Below are 20,324 nucleotides of genomic sequence, written 5' to 3' on the forward strand. Positions count from 1 at the left end.
AAATAAATAAATAAATAAAATGTTATACTTTTAGGGGGCAGCTCTGTTATAATCTTATGGGGCCACCATTGTATATGCAGCCCACTGTTGACCAAAATGTCTTATGTGACACATGATTGTATAGAGAAAGAAAACCTCTTCCTTTTGGTCCATGAAAGAAGGTGGGGTTAAGAAAGGAGAGAGTGAAGAAAGGAAATAATAGAGGTTTTTATCCTGATTTCAGGTATGAAGGAACCTAGGGGCAGAGGGACTCCATGGCTATCTGTTAGCCATGTGGATATCTAGAGTGAGGAAACCTCTTGCTGGAATTTGGTTCTTTTTTGATGTTGAAGGAGTTCATAATTCCCAGTTCTCCTGAGGGTGCTGAGAAGGCAGCTAACCTGTGAGTGGGCCTGCCATGCCACGTGTCATAGCAGGGGGCAGAGCTGGAGGTGGATCCTCTAAGCTGGGGGACTCAGTAGAGGAAGTGACAGGCACTGAGGGAGTGTGTACCTCCAGTGGGAGCAAGCATGAGGCTAGGAGGCTGTATCAAGCTGAGAGACCAACTTACTAAATCCAAGTTGAGCATTTGAGATCAGTAGCATATGCAGCCACCAGAGGGCAGCACAAAGACCGGTGTGGACCAGAGCACCTTCTGTCATATTCCCACATGCCCCATGAGAGCCACTGGGGATAGGAGAGGGGAGAGACAGAGCAGTTGTCCCACATTGTCTATGTTTTAAGATAGGGCTAACTTCTAACCCAGTTAGGACTAAAAGCTCACTTGCTTTCCTTCATCTGTGATATAGGGTTAGGGGTATCGGGGGAAAGTGGTGGCTTACGAAGAAGACAGAGCAGCTACACATTTTCTCTCCAGCTTCCTTCCTTTCAGTCCAAAACTCAATGTATTCAGCAATTGGTCTTTGTAGTGTATGGTTTGGAGTTGTGGATGTTTCCTCATTTCATTGAAGAGGTATTTTCTTTTTATTTTTCATACTTTGTTTTTAGAGGGTTTCCTAGTAAGGAATGGAGTAAAAATACACTTACTCTACCTTTTCAGCCAGAGGTTCCTTACTGTGAATGTCTTGCTTTTGACAGTGTTTTGTAACTATTATATATTAGGGTTTTGAACTTCTATGCTAACATAGGTACATAATATTCTTTTTTCTGTGAAAAAGATCTCAGAAATGTGCAGAATACTTTTACCCATTTGCCTTTACTTTATATGTCAGACAAAAATCTAAATAAAAAGATAGGGTCTCACTCTGTTACCCAGGCTGGATCCAGTGAAGTGATGTGATCATAGCCCACTGCAGCCTCAAATTCCTGGGCTCCAGTAATCTTCCTGCTTTACCCTTCCAAGTAGGTAGGACTATAGGCACTTGCCACCATGCCTGGCTAATTTTTGTTGTTGTTGTTGTTGTTTTAGAGATGAGGTCTCCCTATGTTGCCGAGACTGGTCGTGAACTCTTGGCTTCAAGTGATCCTCTTGCTTTGGCTTTCCAAAGTGTTGGAATTATAGGCATGAGCCATTGCACCCAGTCTAAAAATTTTTTTTATAGGAGGAATTTCTAATGATTGTGCTGAGATTCCAATTTATTTTACATTAGAAGTAATAACTTGTGGCTGGGCGTGGTGGCTCACGCCTATAATCCTAGCACTTTGGGAGGCCGAGGTGGGTGGATCACCTAAGGTCAGGAGTTCAAGACCAGCCTGGCCATCATGGTGAAACCCCAACTTTAAAAAAAAAAAAAAAAGTAATAACTTGTTTGTATCCTTGTAAATATTTAATTTTTATTCTCTATGTATTGTTTGCACAGGTGCACCTTCAGTGGAATTTTTAGAATCTCCCACTATGGCAGTAGACCACCCATTCCTAAAAGCATTTCAAGCAACATCTAGTTCTTCTCCAGAAATGTTAACAGATGGTAATGAAATTAATTTAGAACTATTTTTGGATGTAGTCATTTAGAATATGGAGCTTTGATTTGTTTTCGAGGCTTCTCTCTTTTTTCCATTATTATGATAATTTAACTTCAAGTTAATCTATCATTTTACTTTCTTTTATGTTAGCCACACAACAAGAAAAAGCAAGCAACTTCATTTTGTATTGGGAAAAATAGCTAACTCTGAGAATTTTGAGGATTCTGATAATACTATAATTTAAAGTTTTAAACCTTGTTCTGGTACATGCTGTTGCTCTGGTGTTTGAATTAGAGGGCCCTCTGGTGGACTAATTGCCTTTGGGCTTTCCCAAAGAGGCATAATCCAGTGATAACCATAGGTTAGCAGGTTTTTATCATTTATAAATTAAGAGCAAGAAGAATTCATTTTTAATCACCAGTATGCTATATTTCCCTTATTGAAAACAAGAAGAATGAATTTGTATGACTTATTAGGTATTTAAAGTTTAATATTTTACAGTATTTTAAAATGAGAATTTTCTTTGATTTATCTGTATTTCACACACCTAGACATTCCTCACAAGGAATTTTAAGCCTGTTTGCAACATACGACTCAGTATATAATGATAAAATATATATAGAAGAAAGAAGCCAAGAAAAGGGCACAACTGTGGCAGCTTTCCAGGTTGATGTAATTGCTTTGTTTAAATTTCAGTTTTAACTGAGGTTAGTGGCAGCCAAGGCAGAGAGGAAGGTGCAGTCAATTAAATGCTTTTTTTTTATTAGACAGGAGGAAACCTGAGTTCCTCAGTGCTAATGATTGTTACACCAAAGCTGGATTTTTTTTTTTTTTTTTTTTGAGACAAATTTTTGCTCTGTTGCCATGGCTGGTGTGCAGTGGTATGATCACGGCTCACTGTAACCTTGAACTTCTGGGCTCAAGTGATCTTCCTGCCTCAGCCTCCCATGTAGCTAGGAGTATAGGTGTACCACCACACCTGGGTAATTAAAAATTTTTTTCTTGCAGCGGCAGATTCTTGCTATGTTGACTAAGCTGGTCTCAAACTCCTGGCCCCAAGCTCTCCTCCTGCCTCAGCTTCCCAAAGCACTGGGATTATAGCTATGTGTCACTGCTCCAGGCTGGGCATGCTGGATTTTAAGTCTGTGTAGTGACCCTGAGTGATTAGTAGCCAAAGTGAAAGCTTTTTTTCAGCAAATACAGCAAATGGTTGCTTATTTCTGATAGTCACCTTCTTTTCCTTTTTTTTGAAGCAGTCTTGCTCTGTAACCCAGGCTGGAGTGTAGGGATGTGATTTTGGCTCACTGAAACCTCCACCTCCTTGACTCAAGTGATCCTCCTACCTTAGCCTCCTGAGTAGCTGGGACTACAGGAATGTACCGCCATGCCCAGCTAAATTTTGAATTTTTTGTAGAGACAGAGTTTTGCCATGTTGTCCAGGTCGGTCTCGAACACCTGAGCTCAAGCAATCCACCTGTCTCTGCCTCCCCAGGTGCTGTGACTGCAGGTGTGAATCACTGTGCCCTGCCTGATAGTCACCTTTGATGAGTTGTGATATACCATTTTACTAGATAAATGACAATATACCATTATAATGCAACTCAGTGAAGATGAGTCTAGAAGAGGCTTGGCTCAAATGGTTTGATATGATCCAGAGACAGACCTAGAGTTTCCAGAGGAATAGGTAGATAACACATATTCTAAGCATCCCTTCTTACTCTTCTCAATAAGACTTGTCAAAGATAGTTGACAGACTGTAGTTGTACTCTGTGGTGATTGTCTGCAGTTACATGTTTTCATGTTGCTGATTGAGGGTGAATTCATGTGCTTTACAAACTAGAAGAACATGTGTTCAGGTTGCTGTTCTGTTTTGGAATTGAAGGGACCCAATGAAGACATTCACCCTCAATGAAAGTGAACTTTTCTATGAAATTAGGCTTTTGGGGTACCTACCAAGAAAACCAGATTTTTTTCCTACTGAAGCAATTTTAAAAATTCATTTCAGCATGTAATTTAGTGCTTGATCAGTTTTACGAAGTGAGTACCATGAAAAATGGCTAAAATAGTTAAGTTTTGAAACATTTTGAGGCAGGTACTATCATCACTATGGCTGCCTATACCAAGCCTCAATAATTACTTTTATGCATTGTCTCAAAGTGTAACATGGATTTCTAGTTATACAATGTGAAAAGTAGTTGGACAAGACTAAGCATAGTCTTATACAGAATAGCTATATGGTGCTATTTAATATGAATGGTGGAATATTTGGAGAATGTTTGCTGTGAAAAACACTTTTGTCTTGTGATGCCATTCTCTCTGTAAGAGAATTAGGTAGTAGGACCAATTATTCATCTAGGCCATTTCTGGGTTGAAAAATAAACCATAATCACTTGGCAGGAGAAAACCTTTCTTTTATTTCTGGGGAATATGTAATGATGCAAGTACATTACTTAGACTTTTTTTTCCTCATTAGTAGGTACAAGTAGTCAAGTTTCTTCGATAAGGAGACCCGAAGAGGATGATATGGCTTTCTTTGAAAGACGATACCAGGAAAGGGTAGGTTTTTGAGGAAATCCACTTGCATTAAGCATTTACTCGTAGCAAAAGCACTAGAACGATCATATATTGAATGTGGAACATCCTTGAAAATAATTTATAAAATCTTTACTTACAGTTGGTATTAGGCCTTGGGGCTTATTGAATAATTTAAATAGAAACAGGACTACTGAATAATATGGTATTTAATACACTGGTTGATTTATGAAGGTTATAAACATTGGATAAATACGCAACTAAAATGGTTAGTAATAAACATCAATATCAGCAGACTTATAAATTATATGTATCTCAAATTTCTTTTTTATACATGTACCTTTATTTTTTATTTAAAAATATTTGTCAAATAAACATTGAGTATATTTTGAATTCTTTTTTTTTTTTTTTGAGACAGAGTCTCCCTCTGTCGCTAGGCTAGAGGGCACAGGTGCAATCTTGGCTCACTGCACACTTTGCCTCCCAGGTTCAAGAGATTCTCCTGCCCCAGCCTCCCAAGTAGCTGGGACTAAGGCACGCGCAGCCATGCCTGGCTAATTTTTGTATTTTTAGTAAAGACGGTTTCACCATTGGCCAGGATGGTCTCCATCTCTTGACCTCGTGATCTGCCTGTGTTGGCCTCCCAAAGTGCTGGGATTACAGGTGTGAGCCACCATGCCAGTTTAACTCTTAATATGTATTATTTATTCGTCTTAGAGGCTTTTAGGTGTATCTAGACTCATTAAAATTACCCAATATACATCTGGGTGCAGCAGCTCACACCTGTAATCCCAGGACTTTGGGAGGCCAAGGTGGACAGATCACCTGAAGTCAGGAGTTCGGGACCAGCCTAGCCAACATGGCGAGACCTTATCTCTACTAAGAAAAATACAAAAATTAGCTTGGCATGATGGTGCATGCCTGTAATCCCAGCTATCTGGGAGGCTGAGGCAGGAGAATCGCTTGAACCCAGGAGGCGGAGGTTGCAGTGAGCAGAGATCGTGCTACTGCACTCCAGCCTGGGTGACAGTGAAACTCCATCTATTAAAAAAAAATAGTACTCAATATTCTTTAAGAAATGGAACATTAAACATAAACATATTTTAACAGTTTCCGGGGGTCAACAAGTGTAGTCTTGATGTGCTCACAGCTTTAAGTAATGGTGACCCAATTCACCAGTGTGTAAATGTCTTGGAGATAAGCATAGTGTTTTATTCACTCTTGTATTTTCCCTAGCACCTAGCATAGTGAATGCTTTGTATGTAATAAGTTTTTAATGAATTATGAATTTACAGAAAATTGAAAAAAATTAACACAAATATAATGGATACTTTTGTACATGTCAAGTTCTTATACTTTTGTTATGTTTCATGGCCATGTTCATATTTGAGAGTTTTATTTTGTTTTTATGTTTTACTAGATGAAAGAATGTTGGCTTAATGAGGTATGGGAATAGTATTTCAGCCATATGGCTGCAAGTACTTTCTTTAGAGTTGTTTTGTGGGCATCATTATCTCTCCAGCCAGGTAATAAACTCCACAAAAGTACAGATACTCCTGCCACTTTTTTTTATATCTTCTTCAACTCTTAGACAAGAGCTTGTTGAGTAACTGAAAGTGTGGAAAAGTTGAACATTGAGAAAATTAGAGACAGAGTAGCTTAAGAATTTTGAAGTTGAAGGGGAGAGGACTTAAGTCTGTTTGGACTGTTATAACAAAATACCCTAAAGCTGGGTGGCTTATAAACAACAGACATTTATTGCTCACAGTTTCAGAGACTAGGAAGTCTAAGATCAAGGTGCTGGCAGATTTGGTGTCTCGTGAAGGCCCGCGTCCTGGTCCGCAGATAGCCTCTTCTTGCTGTGTCCTCATATGGTGAAAGGAACGTGATGGGTCTTGAGGCCTCTTTTATAAGGCACCTATCCCATTCATGAGAGCTCTGCCCTCATGATCTAATCACTGCCCACAGTCCCCATCTCCTCATACCCCTACACTGGGGGTTAGGATTTCAACATGAATTTTGGGGGGACAAAAACATTCAGACCCCAGCAAGGGGAAAGAGGTGTGGTAGGATGTCAGTGAGGGAGATGAAATGGTCGCAGTGATGGAAGGAAAGGCAGCTTTTGCAGCAGCATCAAGGTTATAAACTTATAATCAAACCAGTCTTCGTTCTTGGAACACACACCCTCACAGCCAAGTTTTAGTTTTTCCTTACAGGCTTATGAGAAACTAGGTTCTAGAATTCCTTCCATCCCTTCTCCAGAAGACTGGAGTTTTGGCTGCCTTGAAAACATGCCAGTGGTGTTTGCCTGTGAGAAGATAAGGAGAGGAATTCTTATTTATGAATGTTTTAAAGGATATACCTGGCCTGTCAAGATTCCTGATTTATTTATTTTTTGAGACTGAGTTTCACTCTTGTTGCCCAGGCTGGAGTGCAACGGCACAATCTCAGCTCACTGCAACTTCTGCCTCCCCGGTTCAAGTGATTTTCCTGCCTCAGCCTCCCAAGTAGCTAGGATTACAGGCATGCACCACCACACCTACCTAATTTTGTATTTTTAGTACAGATAGGGTTTCTCCATGTTGTTCAGGCTGGTCTTGAACTCCCCACCTCAGATGATCTGGCTGCCTCAGCCTCCCAAAGTTCTGGGATTACAGGTGTGAGCCACCACATCCAACCAAGATTGCTTATTATAGGCCAGGTGCGGTGACTCAGCATTTTGGGAGGCCAAGGCGGGTGGATCACAAGGTTGGGAGTTAGAGACCAGGCTGGTCAAAATGGTAAAACCCTGTCTCTACTAAAAATACAAAAAAAAAAAAAAAAGAAAAGAAAAGAAAGAAAAATTTAGCTGGGAGTGGTGGTGTGCACCTGTAATCCCAGCTCCTTGGAAGGCTGAGGCAGAAGAATTGCTTGAACCCGGGAGGTGAGGTTGCAGTGAGCCAAGATCATACTACTGCACTCCAGTATGGGTGACAGAGCAACGTTTTGTCTTGGGGGGCGGGGGTGAGATTGCTTAATATGAATAAACCTAGAATTTATGGATTTATGAGCTGTAGTTTATAACTTTGTAGCCTCTGTGATTTATAGATTTATGAGATACAGCTTATAAACTCTCTACCATGTGTGATTAATGGAGTATAAAAACTAAGAAGCCTAAACCTAAATTACTTCCTCTGAGGTGACATGTACCATACGTGTTATTAGTACTTGTCTTTTACTCCAAAACCATTTGGATGATTAGGAAGCTGTGTGTCTAATAGTTCAGAGCCTCTTGCAAGAGCAATGCCATATGTATCTGGTTTTTGCTTGTCTTCTTTGCTAATCACTGGTAACATCTGGTGGGGAAGAATCTATGATTAGTGTAAGTCGGCTTTGATAAGTGAGGTCTTTGTGGTTACATATTTTACCAGCTGCTTTTAGATACTATTGAAAAGTTGCTTTTATATTATCAGTTGAAGTTATTTTCTTCTGCTGTGGATGACTCTTGATCTCTTTTCTCCAAGAAAGGAGAATTTTATTAAGGAAACAAGTATCAAAGGTCTACTGGGTGCAAGGCACTGTATTTCTGTCAGAAAATTTAAAAAACAAACAAAAAAGAAGAGGAGGATGTATCTTTTTTCTTAAGACTCTAGATGGTTTTCTGGGTGTGGTTGTTCATGCCTGTAATCCCAGCACTTCGGGAGATCGAGGTGGGCAGATCACTTGAGGTCAGGAGTTCAAGAACAGCCTGGCCAACATGGTGAAACCCTGTTTCTACTGAAAATACAAAAATTAGTTGGGTATGGTGGTGCACGCCTGTAATCCCAGCTACTGGGAGACTGAGGCAGCAGAATCACTTGAACCTGGGAGGTGGAAGTTGCAATGAGCTGAGATTGGGCCACTGCATTCCAGCTTGGGTGACAGATACTCTGTCTCAAAAAAAAAAAAAAAGACTCTAGATGGTAGATTGGTAGATGGATGTATTTGCTAAGTATTATTTCAAATGTCAAAACATTGATTTGGCTTTTGTTTGTATTTTAGCATCTTTGCTTCTTAAAAACTTATGTTCCTACAAATCTAACAGTTGACTTTAAATGAGCGAGGAAAAGGGTCTCACATTTATTGAGTGCTTAAGTGCCTAGATCTTTATATATATTATTTACAGCTTTAGAACAACCCTGAGGAATAGCTATTACTATGACATTTTTTACAGATGTAAAACTGTTAAATAACTTGCCCCAAATGCTTAATAAATGGCAGAAGTAGGATTCAAATTCTTTTCTATTTGACATTAGAACCTGTAACTTTTGCCCTAGAATAAGGTATTTTTGGGGTCCTTCAGATGACCTGTTGTTTGATACAGTTTGCAAGAATGGTATGAGTGTATGGTGTCTGAGGTTCCCAACCCAACTCAAAGAGGAGAGAGAGGGAATAAATGTGGAGGAGACAGAGGTTACATTAATCTAGTTTTATGGTTGGGAACTTTTTTTACTTGCAGTTTGATGGGATTGGATAGACTGGTTTTGCCTGGTTTCTTTTTCATTTTCTTTTTTAATACGGAGTCTCACTCTGTCGTCCAGGCTGGCGTGCGATGGCACCATCTTGGCTCACTGCATCCTCCGCCTCCCGGTGAGAGGGATTCTACTGCCTGAGTCTACAGGCAAGTGCCACCAGGCCTGGCTAATTTTTTGTATTTTTAGTAGAGATGGGGTTTCATCGTGTTAGCCAGGATGGTCTCAATCTTCTGACCTTGTGATCTGCCCACCTCAGCTTCCCAAAGTGCTGGGATTACAGACATGAGCCACCACACCCAGCCTCTCCTGGTTTCTTGATATTATTCCCATCACTTCAGAAGTTTGGAGGCCCTGCCTTCTTCTACCATGGCCCTCGACTTCCTCTCCCCTTCTCTTGCAGGGGTAAGGCAGTGGGGTTGCCTCTGGAAATTGGTGTGTGTGAATATGAGTAGTGGTGAGTAAGAGGCAGGTGGGCTTTGTGTTCTCTGGGGTCTTTAATCCCATGGAAAATGTCTCTTTATGTCTAAAAAGTTAGGAGTCCACTGCTTAGGGTATGTGTGCTACTTTTTTGCTTTAACTATAATAGAGGAGGACAAGACCTTCAGGAAGGTAACCAGGAATATAGAAACCAGAATTAATAGGAAACTATCCTTAAGGCAGTCCACGTTCCAGAGAGAATCCAGCTGGATTAGGTGCATTCTGTAACTCTGTAGGCAATGTGCATAGGCTGGATGTAAGTTTAAGCATTTTAAGCACTTTTAATTAATTTTTCTTTTGAGATGGAGTCTTGCTCTTTCGCCAGGCTGGAGTGCAGTGGCATGATCTTGGCTCACTGCAACTTGCGCCTCCTGGGATCAAGCAATTCTCCTGTCTCAGCCTCCCAAGTAGCTGGGACTACAGGCACGTGCCACCACGCTCAGCTAATTTTTGTATTTTTAGTAGAGATGGGGTTTCCCCATGTTGGCCAGGCTGGTCTCACTCTCTTGAGCTCATGATCTGCCCACCATGGCCTCCCAAAGTGCTGGGATTACAGGCGTGAGCCACTGTGTCCAGCTAGCACTTTTAATGTTAGTGGCAATTGAAATTAATTTTTTTTCTCTAAAGCAATATTCATATGTTACTTTTATTAAAATGCTTCTGTAAAATTAAAATCAAACCATTTAAAAATGTGTAATGATGTCCCTTTAAGAGATTTTGTCTTTAGTATTTAGCAGTTTAATAACCGTGTGGAATGGCTGTGACATGAATCTGAATGAGTTTTATGCAAGTTTTTTTTTTTAGAATGGTTTACAAGTTATTGTATCAATAAATATGTTAAATTTACAGATAAAAATGGAAAAGGCTGGTAAGCGGAAAGGAAAAGCTCCATTGCCATCAGCTACAAAACCTTCATGAAGACTGTTGGAGAAATTAAAACCATCATCCAAGTATATCTTTTTCATGTTTATTTAAATGTAATAATACAGTTTATTTTTCCTCAAATTATTTACTTTTTTACTGTATAAATGTCTTTTGCAATGTTTCCTTAATTTATTTAAATAACTAAAAATGCCTATTACTTTTGTCAAAACTCATGAATTTGTTACTATGTGTATACCTTTTCTCTCTCCTAACAAATGAGATTATTTTATATGAGTCTTCCTGAGAGTACAGCAAATCTTTTTAGCACATAATAATTTAACCGTTTCAGGCTATTTAAAAAATTAAAGATATTATCAAGGGTTCTGAACAAATATGTAAGAGCTGTGTTTGTCATACAAAATAGTAAGTTAAAAACAAAACAACAAAATAGCTAAAATCGTTAATTTTTTTATTTTTCAAAGTTTGTAATGTTATGTTTTTAAATAAAAAATGTATCTTAAAATTATACTGCCATTTTTTAGTGATATTCTTTTTTTTCAATCATCTTTCTCAGGTCAAAGATAGTAAGTTGTATTGTCAACTACCCATTGTCTGTAACTGTACTGGACACATCTTGTGTGCCACTGCAAATCATCTTGGCCCATTTATGTCTTACTCCATTACTGCTGTGGAACACTTTCCAGCAGGTTTCTGATAGTGGAAGCCATTTGATGGCACCTTGTCTTGGGCCCATGTCACAGCCCTCTTGCTTCCTTCTGCAGCAATCTTCTGACACTGGCTTGGGATGCCCACTGGAACTCCACTGTATCATACATATGCAGCCCAAAGATGTTAGGGAGCTAGTGACTTTGGGGCCATTCTTGATTAACGGGAGGTGGAAGCCCAAAAGATAAGTGCTCTTCCTTCCAGCTGCTCTTCCTTCCGATGCTAAGCTCCAGTCACCCGTAGCAGCAGCCAACTCAATAATAATACATCCCTATGTTAGCTTTCTCTTTTTTCCTTTTCCACTCCTCTTCCGCTCCCTCTGGTTCCCTCGGATCACTTCCCAAATAAATTACTTGTATAATAACATTTACTGGTATAAGAACATTTGTCTTAGGCTTTGCTTTTGGGCAAGGGATAAACTCACGCTAAGATGGTTGGTACCAGGAATGGCTTTTGAAAGCAAACACTCAAAATAGTATCTTGTGAATGGATTAGTTATTGCAGTGGATTTGGATGAAGTGCAGGTGGGAGGTGAAGTGCTAGATTATGCAGTAGCTGTGTCATTACAGTGAAATAGGACTACTGGAAATTATAAAGTATTCATTTGCTACTTTGAAATGCTTTAGGAGCTTTGAAAAAGAAAATGACATAGGCTCATGACAGCCATTTAACTCAAGGAATGCTGTGAAAGCCAGAGTCCCTCTATAGCACTCTAAGGAAACTCATCTGCAGATACAGGGCAGACTGCTGCCAATCAGGCTCAAATCTAACAGTAAAGGTGGCAAGGCTGCAAAGGAGGCTGAATGCACAGTCTCCAGCAAAGTCAGTGTGCTGACACAAAAAGAATGGAACCCTAAATCATAGGATGGGGACATTTGTGTTGGTGCCTGAGAATCTCAAACCCTCAGGATCCTTGAACTCTGAGCTGGCACAAATTGTGTCCTCCAATTTTCTAGAGGAGTATAGCCTGCCCTTTGCTTTGAGATTTTCTAAAGGCTTTATCTGAGGCCTTGTATCACAAGGTAACACTTGTCCTCCTCAAGACCTACACTTGCTACCTCTCATTGACTCCAAAGTAATAACTAGGATCAGGTCTCAGCAAACCCTAACTTGGGGAATGTAGTCCTTCCTCTAGGAGGACAGGTTTCACTCTGACTCAATTGCAGATTCTGGTTAAAATGTATTGGGAGGAACCCAGGGAATATGTCTGAGAGTAGATCTTGAGGCTGTTGAATCAAGGAGTGTGGTAGGGATGGAATATAAGGCTTGAGAGGAGAGAGTGACATCGGAGCACTCACTCATGATGCACGGTTTAATTCCCTGACAAGAATCTCTGGAGTTGCTCCTAACACAATGCAAGGATGGTATATAGAAGATATGATAAGCATGCCAGCAGTTATCTGACAGTACTGAGGAAGGGTTCAGAAAGCTTAGGGATGTATTTGTTGTTTGAAACTGGAGAAGTTACCACCTGACTTTTCCCTGGAAAGGCCCAGATGATAATCATAACTAAGGCAAAAAAAGTATAATAATAGTCAAGTGCAGTGGATCATGCCTGTAATCCCAGCACTTTGGGAGGCTCAGGTGGGAGGACTGCTTGAGCCAGGAGGTCAAGGCTGCAGTGAGCCTTGATCATGCCAATACACTAGCCTGAGTGACAAAGTAAGATCCTATCTCAAACAACAAAAAGAAATGTAATGGTGAAGAGTATACTGGAAACTTTGAAAAGCCTAATAAGGGTTGATTGACCTCTACAGACTAGAATTGATGATGGAAGATGTCGATGACACTGGGCTCTGTGGTATCAATGTACAGCTAGTGCTCAACTTAGACCAGTCGTAACACGATTTGGTCATAAGTTGAGTAGGCTATATGTACAGTACTGTGAAATGATGTTATAAAAACCTGTAAGTCAAAAAAAAAAAAACCTTTAAGTCATATTTTATCATAATTTTCTTTCATTATTGTTATATATCATAATTTTCTTTGTTCATTTTATGCCATTTGTATCATCTCTACACCATTTTGTTTCTTATTTTTACATTCGTCAGGTTTAAGTAAAACACTGCATTACCAGTACAACTGGTTTAATATTTGCAAAACATACAAAATTACAAAATACAGGTGCATACAAAAATACAAAATACAGGTGTAAAAAATACCATAGGAAACATTTTCCCAATTGCAAAACATATCAAAATATATAAACATGTACGAAACATTTTATTGGCCGCTGGTGCTTGACTGCGGATCATTGATGTCGTCATCTGAGGCAGCAGTTGGGGTTACCGGAGTTGCTTTTATCATAAACATGGTGAGCTTTGTCTAAATTGTATGTTTCTTTTTTTCTTCATAAATTTCACGATACGGACGAAACACATCATGCGCCATCTGTTCAATCCTTACAAATCGTTCGATGTTTGGGTCCATTGCTTCGAAATGTATAAGAAGTTTATTCAGTAAAGATAAACCGTCTGATAATCCCTTAGTGGTGAACTTTCTGGCTCCTCCTCTTCTTTCTCTGCTTCTCTTCTTTCTTCTTCCGCCACTCTTTCTTCTTCCAGTTCGATTAGCTCTTCATTTGTAAGTTCTCCAGATTCTTTGTCTAGCAACTCTTCGACATCTTCCATTTCACACTCCAAAGAAATGTCTTTAGCGAGTTTTACTATTTTTTCCTGAATCGTTTCAAGTTCATGTTCACTGTCAAATCCGTCAAAATCATTAACATAGCGCTGTCAAAATCATTAACATAGCACTTAACACAATTTTTCCAGATGCCATTCATGCACTTTGTCGTCACAGCCTCCCAGGCAGTAGCAATATTCTTGATACACATCAAAATGTTGTAGTGTTTCCAAAAATCTACAGCGGAGCAGTCATGGCTAGCAATTGTGGTCGTAAAGTCGAATGGTCGTAAGTTGCATAGGTCGTAAGTCGATCAATACCTGTAGATACAGGATGGGATGCCGAAATTTTGAAGACCAAGTTGTGGAATTTAACTGTCAGAGGCCCAATGGACATAATTAACTTAATGGGTACCCAGGCACAAATCTGTGAACAAGGTAAAGTTCATAATGTTCCAAGGGGCAAGATTGAAGGACAGCTGATTAGGATGTTATTTGACTTGTGTAACTGACTCCTCTCACTCCTCAGAAAAGAAAATTGAGAACTGGCAAGGAGAAGGCTGACATTAATGTTTGTAATGAAAAACCATAGTTCCCCATCCAGTTTCCAGACTTAAAGCTCATGGTGGAAGGGAAGGCCCAGATCCCTTGAGGAAGGATCATCAAATATATTTGGTAAACATCCTCCTAAATCCCTTCTCAAAGGGGAAGTCATGTACCATCATTTACCAGGGTAACTATGCAATGGATAAAAAGAAATAGTAAGATTTTTTCAACCAAGGACCATTGGATACAGTGCCTGAGCTGACATGGATCCCAGAAGACCCAAAAGACCACTGTGGTTCACTGGTTAGAACAGGGAAGTTCAGTGATAAATGGAGTACTGGCTAAAGTTGATCTCACAGAAGGTAAAATGGGTCTGGTCCCACTCTATTTCTACTCTCCCTAAATATACATAATTGAGATAGATACATTTTGAAGCTGACAGAACCCTTGGGCCTACACCGATGGCTCTTGCTTCTTGCTCCAGGGCTTCTTAGGTGCTGTAAAGCAGAGTTAATGACCTAGATGCTTCCTTTGACCAATGGGTCATGTTGACATACAGTCAGTAACGATATAGAAGACTTGAACAACAATATTAACCAACCTCACCTAATTGACATTTATAGGACACACTAACCAATAACAGCAGAAAACACATTTTTTTTTTCTTTTTAGTACAAATGAAACAATTACTAAGGCTGGCCATATTTTATGTCATAAAACAAGGCTCAATATTTTTAAGATGACTCCGATAATAAAGTATATCCCCTGGCCACAGTGGAAATAAATTATAAATCTATAACAAAGATGTCTGGAAAAATCTCAAATGTTTGAAAATTATATAACACATGTAAATGAGCCATGGGTCAAAGAAAAAAAGTCAAAATGGGAATAAATGTACTTTCAATTGAAAGATAATGAAAACAAAACAATATAATATTTGTGGGATGCAGCTAAAGCAATATGTAGAGGAAAATTTATAGCATCAAAATGCTGCTATCAGTAAAGAAGAAAAATCTCAAATCCACCCTTACCTTACAGAACTAGAAAAAGAAGAGAAAATGAAACTAATATAGGTAGAAAAGGGAAAATAAGACCAGAATATAAATTGAAATAAAAAACAAAAGTAAGAGAAGAAATCAATAAAACCAATAAAATTTATAAACCTCTAGCCTGACTAAAGAGAAAGAGAGTGAGAGAAGGCACAACTGTTAGGATTGAGAGTGGTGACATCACTATAGATTCTACAGATAATAAAAGGATACTAAGGGAATGCTATAAATAACTATGCCAGTGATTTTGACGACTCAGATGAAATGGACAAATTCCTTAAAAAAACACTGTGTTGTAAACATTGCAATGTGTTGTAAGTCCCCTTTGTGGGATCTTTAAAGATCGTTCCAATTTAGTCATGGAAATTCGAGAGAGGCATATAAAATTAAAGGATTTATTACACTCATTTGTCTTAGAAAAGGGAGGCATTACATGCCACATGGGGGCTGCACATAAGGTTTGAACGCCAAGGGAGCATGCTCAGCCAAACAGGTGAGGAGCTTAGAGAAAGTGAAAACCCGTGGGCAAGTGCCTTTACTGGGGGTCAGAGCAGAGTAGACAAGGAAAGATGTAAAGGGATTTCACTGGTGCTTTTTGAATGTCATTAGATCATAGTTGGCAGGTCAAGAATAACTTGTGACAGGCACCAGCCTGTCACCCTGGTACACCTGGTCACTTGGGCAGGGTATTTACAGCCTATTTGTGGGAACATTGAGGCACCAGGAAAATATAAAGTTAAAATATTTACAATATAGGCATAACTATCAAGCTCATTAAATAATAAATGGATAACACAATTAGCCCTATATCTATCAAGAACTTGAATTTGTAGTTAAAAACCTTAGCACAAAGAAAATTCTAGATGGCTAGAATGTGCACTAGAGGAAATGATGCCTAGATGGCTAGATGGCTGCACTGTGAATTTTACCAAGCCTTAAGGGAACAAAGAACATCAATTCTATAAGACTGAAGTTGGAATCCAGAAAGCTGAAGTTGGGAATTCTTTACAACTTATTCTATATGCCCAGCATCACTCTGACATCAAAACAAGACAAAGACATTACAAGAAAAGAAAATTTCAGATCAATATTCCTCTTGAACATAGATGCAAATTCTTAACAATTTTAGCAAACCTAATACGAGACTATATAAAAAGGATTATACATCATGACCGAGTTAATTTTATCCCAGAAAAGCAAGGTTGGTATTACATTTGAAAATTATTCGATGTAATTCATCGTATTAATAAATCACATGATTATCTCAATAGATATGAAAAGAAGTATTTGATAAAATTCAACACACATTCATGATAAAAATTTTCAGCAAACTCAGGATAGAAAGTAACCTCCTTAATCTACTAAAGGGTATCTACTATAAAACCACAGCAAACATCATTCTTAGTAGTAAAAGGAAAATGCTTTCCTCTTAAGAATAGGAACATGGCAAGGGTGTCTGCTCTCAGCACTTATTTTCAGCATTATACTGGAAGATCTAGCCACTGCAACAAGGCAAGATAAAGATAAATAAAAGACTTCCAGATTGGAAAGAAGACAGTAAAACACGCTTTATTTGCATAAGACATGATCATCTAGGTAGATAATTCTGTTAAATTTATTTTAAAAACTATCACTAGAAATAGGCTAGGTGCAGTGCCTAATACCAGCACTTTAGGAGACTGAGGCAGGAGGATTGCTTAAGCACAGGAGCTCAAGGCTGCAATGACCTGTGATGGCACCACTGCTCTCTCACATGGGTGACAGAGCGAGACCCTGTCTTACACACAACACACACACACACACACACACACCCCCCAAAAAACAACCAAATGATCACAGAAATAATAATTAAGGTATATTTCTATATACTAGCAACAAAACAAACAGAAGTTGAAATTAAGAAAAAAATATAATTTACAATAGCATGAAAAATGAAATTCTTAGGGATAAACAGAAGATAAATAAAATTTTTGTCATGAAAAGCACAAAACATCACTCAGATAAATAAGACCTAAATATACTACCTTCATGGATCAGAAGACTCAATATAGCTAAGATGTCCATTCTCCTCAAATTTATGTATACTAGTTCAATGTAATCCCAATCAAAATCACAGCAGGCTGTGTGTGTGTGTGTGTGTGTGTGTGTGTGTGTGTGTGTGTGTCTATGTGTATAGATGCTGACAAATTGGTTCTATGATATCATGAAACTACAAACATAAAACAACTTTGAGAAACAACAATATTGGAAGGCTTACAGTACCTGTCTTCAACAGTTACTATAAAACTATAGTAATTAAGACAGTGTGGTATTATATTAGTCTAAAGAAAGCAAATGGATCAGTGTAACAGGACAGAGAATCTAGAAATAGACTTGCACATGTATGGTTGATCTCTGACAATGGTGCAAAGACAATTCAATAGACAAATGAGTGTTTTCAAGAAATGATGCTGGAAAAATTAGATATCCGTATGCAATAAAATAAAATTTGATTAATGTCTCACATGTTATAAAAATCAACTCAAAAAGGATTATATATCAAAATGTAAAGCTTGAATATCTAAAATTTCTACAAGAAAATATACAAGAAAACCTTTGTGAACCAGGCTAATCAGAGATTTCTTACATACAACACAAAAGCATGACTCATAAGACAAAACAGATAAATTAGACTTTATTGAAATTAAGAACTTTTGCTCTTTCAAATACCTCTTTCAGAAGACAAAAAGACAGCTGTAGACTGGGAGAAAGTATTTTCAAACCTGATGGAGTTGTATCCATAGTATATAAAGAGCTGTCAAAAATTCAATATTGAAAAATTCAGTTAGAAAACAAAAGGTTTGAACGAACACCTTTTTAGGAAGATACGGATGGACAATAAACACAGGAAAAGTTTCCCAACATTTTTAGTCAGTAGAGAAAGAAATGCGAATTAAAATCACAAGGACATACCATTACACAAAATGTTTAAACTTAAAAACACAGATCACATCAAATGACGGTGAGGACATAGAGCAGCTAGAATTCTAAAACCTCACTGATGGGAGTATAAAATAGTACAACTACCTAAAACTATGAAGCAGTTTTTTAAGCACACAAACAATTCTACGACTTAGCCATTCCACTCCTTGGTACTAACGCAACAGATATGAACACATATGTCCATATAAAGACTTGCCCACAGTAGCAACTTTGTCTGAAACAAAAACTGGAAGCAGTCCAAATATCTATCAAAAGGTAGATAAACAAATTGTGTTATATTCAAGCAATGGAATAGTAACAGCAATACAACCCAACAAATTCTTGATACTCGCAGGACAAAATTTATCAATCAAAATAATTATGCTATTGGAAATGTCAGATTAAATGTTCATATTGCATGATTCTATTAATGTCAAACTCTAGAAAACGCCAACTAATATATGGTGACCGAAAGCAGAAAGAGAACTGGGAGGAGTCAGGTATTATAATCGGGCATGAGGAAACTTTGAGGTGATGAAAAAGTTTATCTTAATTGTAGAGTGATTTCAACAGTATATACATATGTTCACCCTTAACAAATTAGGTACTTTTGATATCTGCAGTTTGTTGTATTCTATCCTTCAATCAAGCTATTAAACATTAATTGGAGATAATTTTCAATTGTTGTGTAAGGTTTGCCACAAATTCTAATATCTGAAAAGAAGCAGACAGCAAATTTTTTCCGTGAAAAAAGTTGTTATGCTAGAGAGGGCTGTGGGATCTAAGGATGGGTTGACCAACGCTTGTGAAGCTACTAATCTGAAAAACACATTTCAGTTACCATTTTCTCTTTTCCATCGTGTAAATAGAACGTTAGAGTTCTTCTAATTTGGGCGTTTCTAAAATTTAAATCCACGTGAAGGGGTTAGGAAAGGCCACAAAATCCTACGTCACCACTAACGTCACTGCTCGAAGACTTGTGAAAGAACTCGCGGTGGACCCCACCCCACCCTGGAAATCACCAGGGCGCAGCCTCAGTGCCAGGCCCCTCCCCCAACGCGTCTTTCTAGGCGGGAGGCCTTGGCCGCCACGTGACTCCCGCCAACCCCGGATGATGGCGCAGCGCTGTGCACGCAGGCGCAGTGTGGGGACCGAGAGGCAGAAGCACGCGCGGTAAGCTCCTGGACGTGTGCTACTGCGGGCGGAGGGCGACGCGCGGTAGCGAGCGAAGGGCCGAGAGCCCAGGATGTGGGGCCAGGGTCACTTTTCTAGAGCTCCTGCAACGGAAAGTGTGAGGTCAGTAGTAGTTTTTGTGGTAGGTGCAGTGGTGGCCGCTTCAAGCACTGTATTTTCGTCGCTACTTGCGTTTTAGGTCTCCAGTCCTGGGACTAGGCCCATTTCAGGGTTTTCTGCCGCCCTCGAGCCGCCGGCCACGGCGAAGGGTGCCAGACACCCCAGTTTCTGAATGCGTGCCGGCAGGCGAAACCGGCCTGAAAAGACTTCGGGCCTGAATAATCTCCGTGAAGACGAGGTCACGCAGCCTGCATTCTCTTTCACTTCTCGAAAATTCTGTGCCATTTAAGTTTAAAAATCCCTTATAAAACAGTGTCAGGGAGCTACGTGTACCCATTTCTTGCAAATTTTCGTCTCGAAGTAGAGATTTGGACCTACCGTTTGGTGATCTCTGTTTGCAGAAAGTGGGTTCAGCATCAGTTCCTTCATAATTATCAGGGAAAGGCGTTTTAAAGTAAGATTTAAAAACTATTCTAGAAGTAGCTTCTTGTAGTATGTGGAGAGATTTCCAAAGTAATTTTCACCTTTACTGAATTTAAGCCTTAATGTCTTCCGTAGAAATAGTCGCCCTCAAAGTTTTCACAGCTTTTCACTCAGTTGAATTTAAAAACTGCTTTTTGACCTGTAGTTAAGAACCCTTGTTTTGGAGACATTTTCATGCCACTTATGAAAAATGTAAAAAACGTTGTAACAAAAATAATTCATTTAAAAACTTATATTTCTGTGACGAGGGGTTCTTTTCCTTTTCATAATGAGGGAGCATTTGAAACTTTCGTATAGTTGTGTTTAGACAACTTTTAAAGCTCTTAAAAAATTGCTGTGGCTCACGCCTATAATCCCAGCACTTTGGGAGGCCG

General features: G+C 39.0%; 2 protein-coding genes across 4 annotated transcripts in view; both read left to right on the plus strand.

The window, feature by feature from the left end:
• Nucleotides 1-10,797, plus strand: part of FAM221A (family with sequence similarity 221 member A) — a 22,710-nt gene extending 11,913 nt beyond the window's left edge. For 2 of the 3 annotated variants that reach the window (XM_017526995.1, XM_037737914.1), the window contains 3 exons: nucleotides 1,800-1,907; nucleotides 4,376-4,458; nucleotides 10,254-10,797. In XM_017526995.1, the coding sequence (XP_017382484.1) occupies nucleotides 1,800-1,907; nucleotides 4,376-4,458; nucleotides 10,254-10,322 (260 nt within the window). In that variant the 3' untranslated portion in view covers nucleotides 10,323-10,797. The remainder of the gene's footprint in view (nucleotides 1-1,799; nucleotides 1,908-4,375; nucleotides 4,459-10,253) is intronic. The other variant, XM_037737915.1, reaches the window with a different exon arrangement.
• Nucleotides 10,798-19,288: 8,491 nt separating this feature from the next.
• Nucleotides 19,289-20,324, plus strand: part of STK31 (serine/threonine kinase 31) — a 137,182-nt gene continuing 136,146 nt past the window's right edge. The window contains exon 1 of the mRNA XM_037737969.1: nucleotides 19,289-19,347. Coding sequence (XP_037593897.1) covers nucleotides 19,289-19,347 — 59 coding nt within the window. The remainder of the gene's footprint in view (nucleotides 19,348-20,324) is intronic.

This window comes from Cebus imitator, unplaced genomic scaffold (genome assembly GCF_001604975.1).
Source record: "Cebus imitator isolate Cc_AM_T3 unplaced genomic scaffold, Cebus_imitator-1.0 Scaffold45, whole genome shotgun sequence".
Lineage (NCBI taxonomy): Eukaryota > Metazoa > Chordata > Mammalia > Primates > Cebidae > Cebus > Cebus imitator.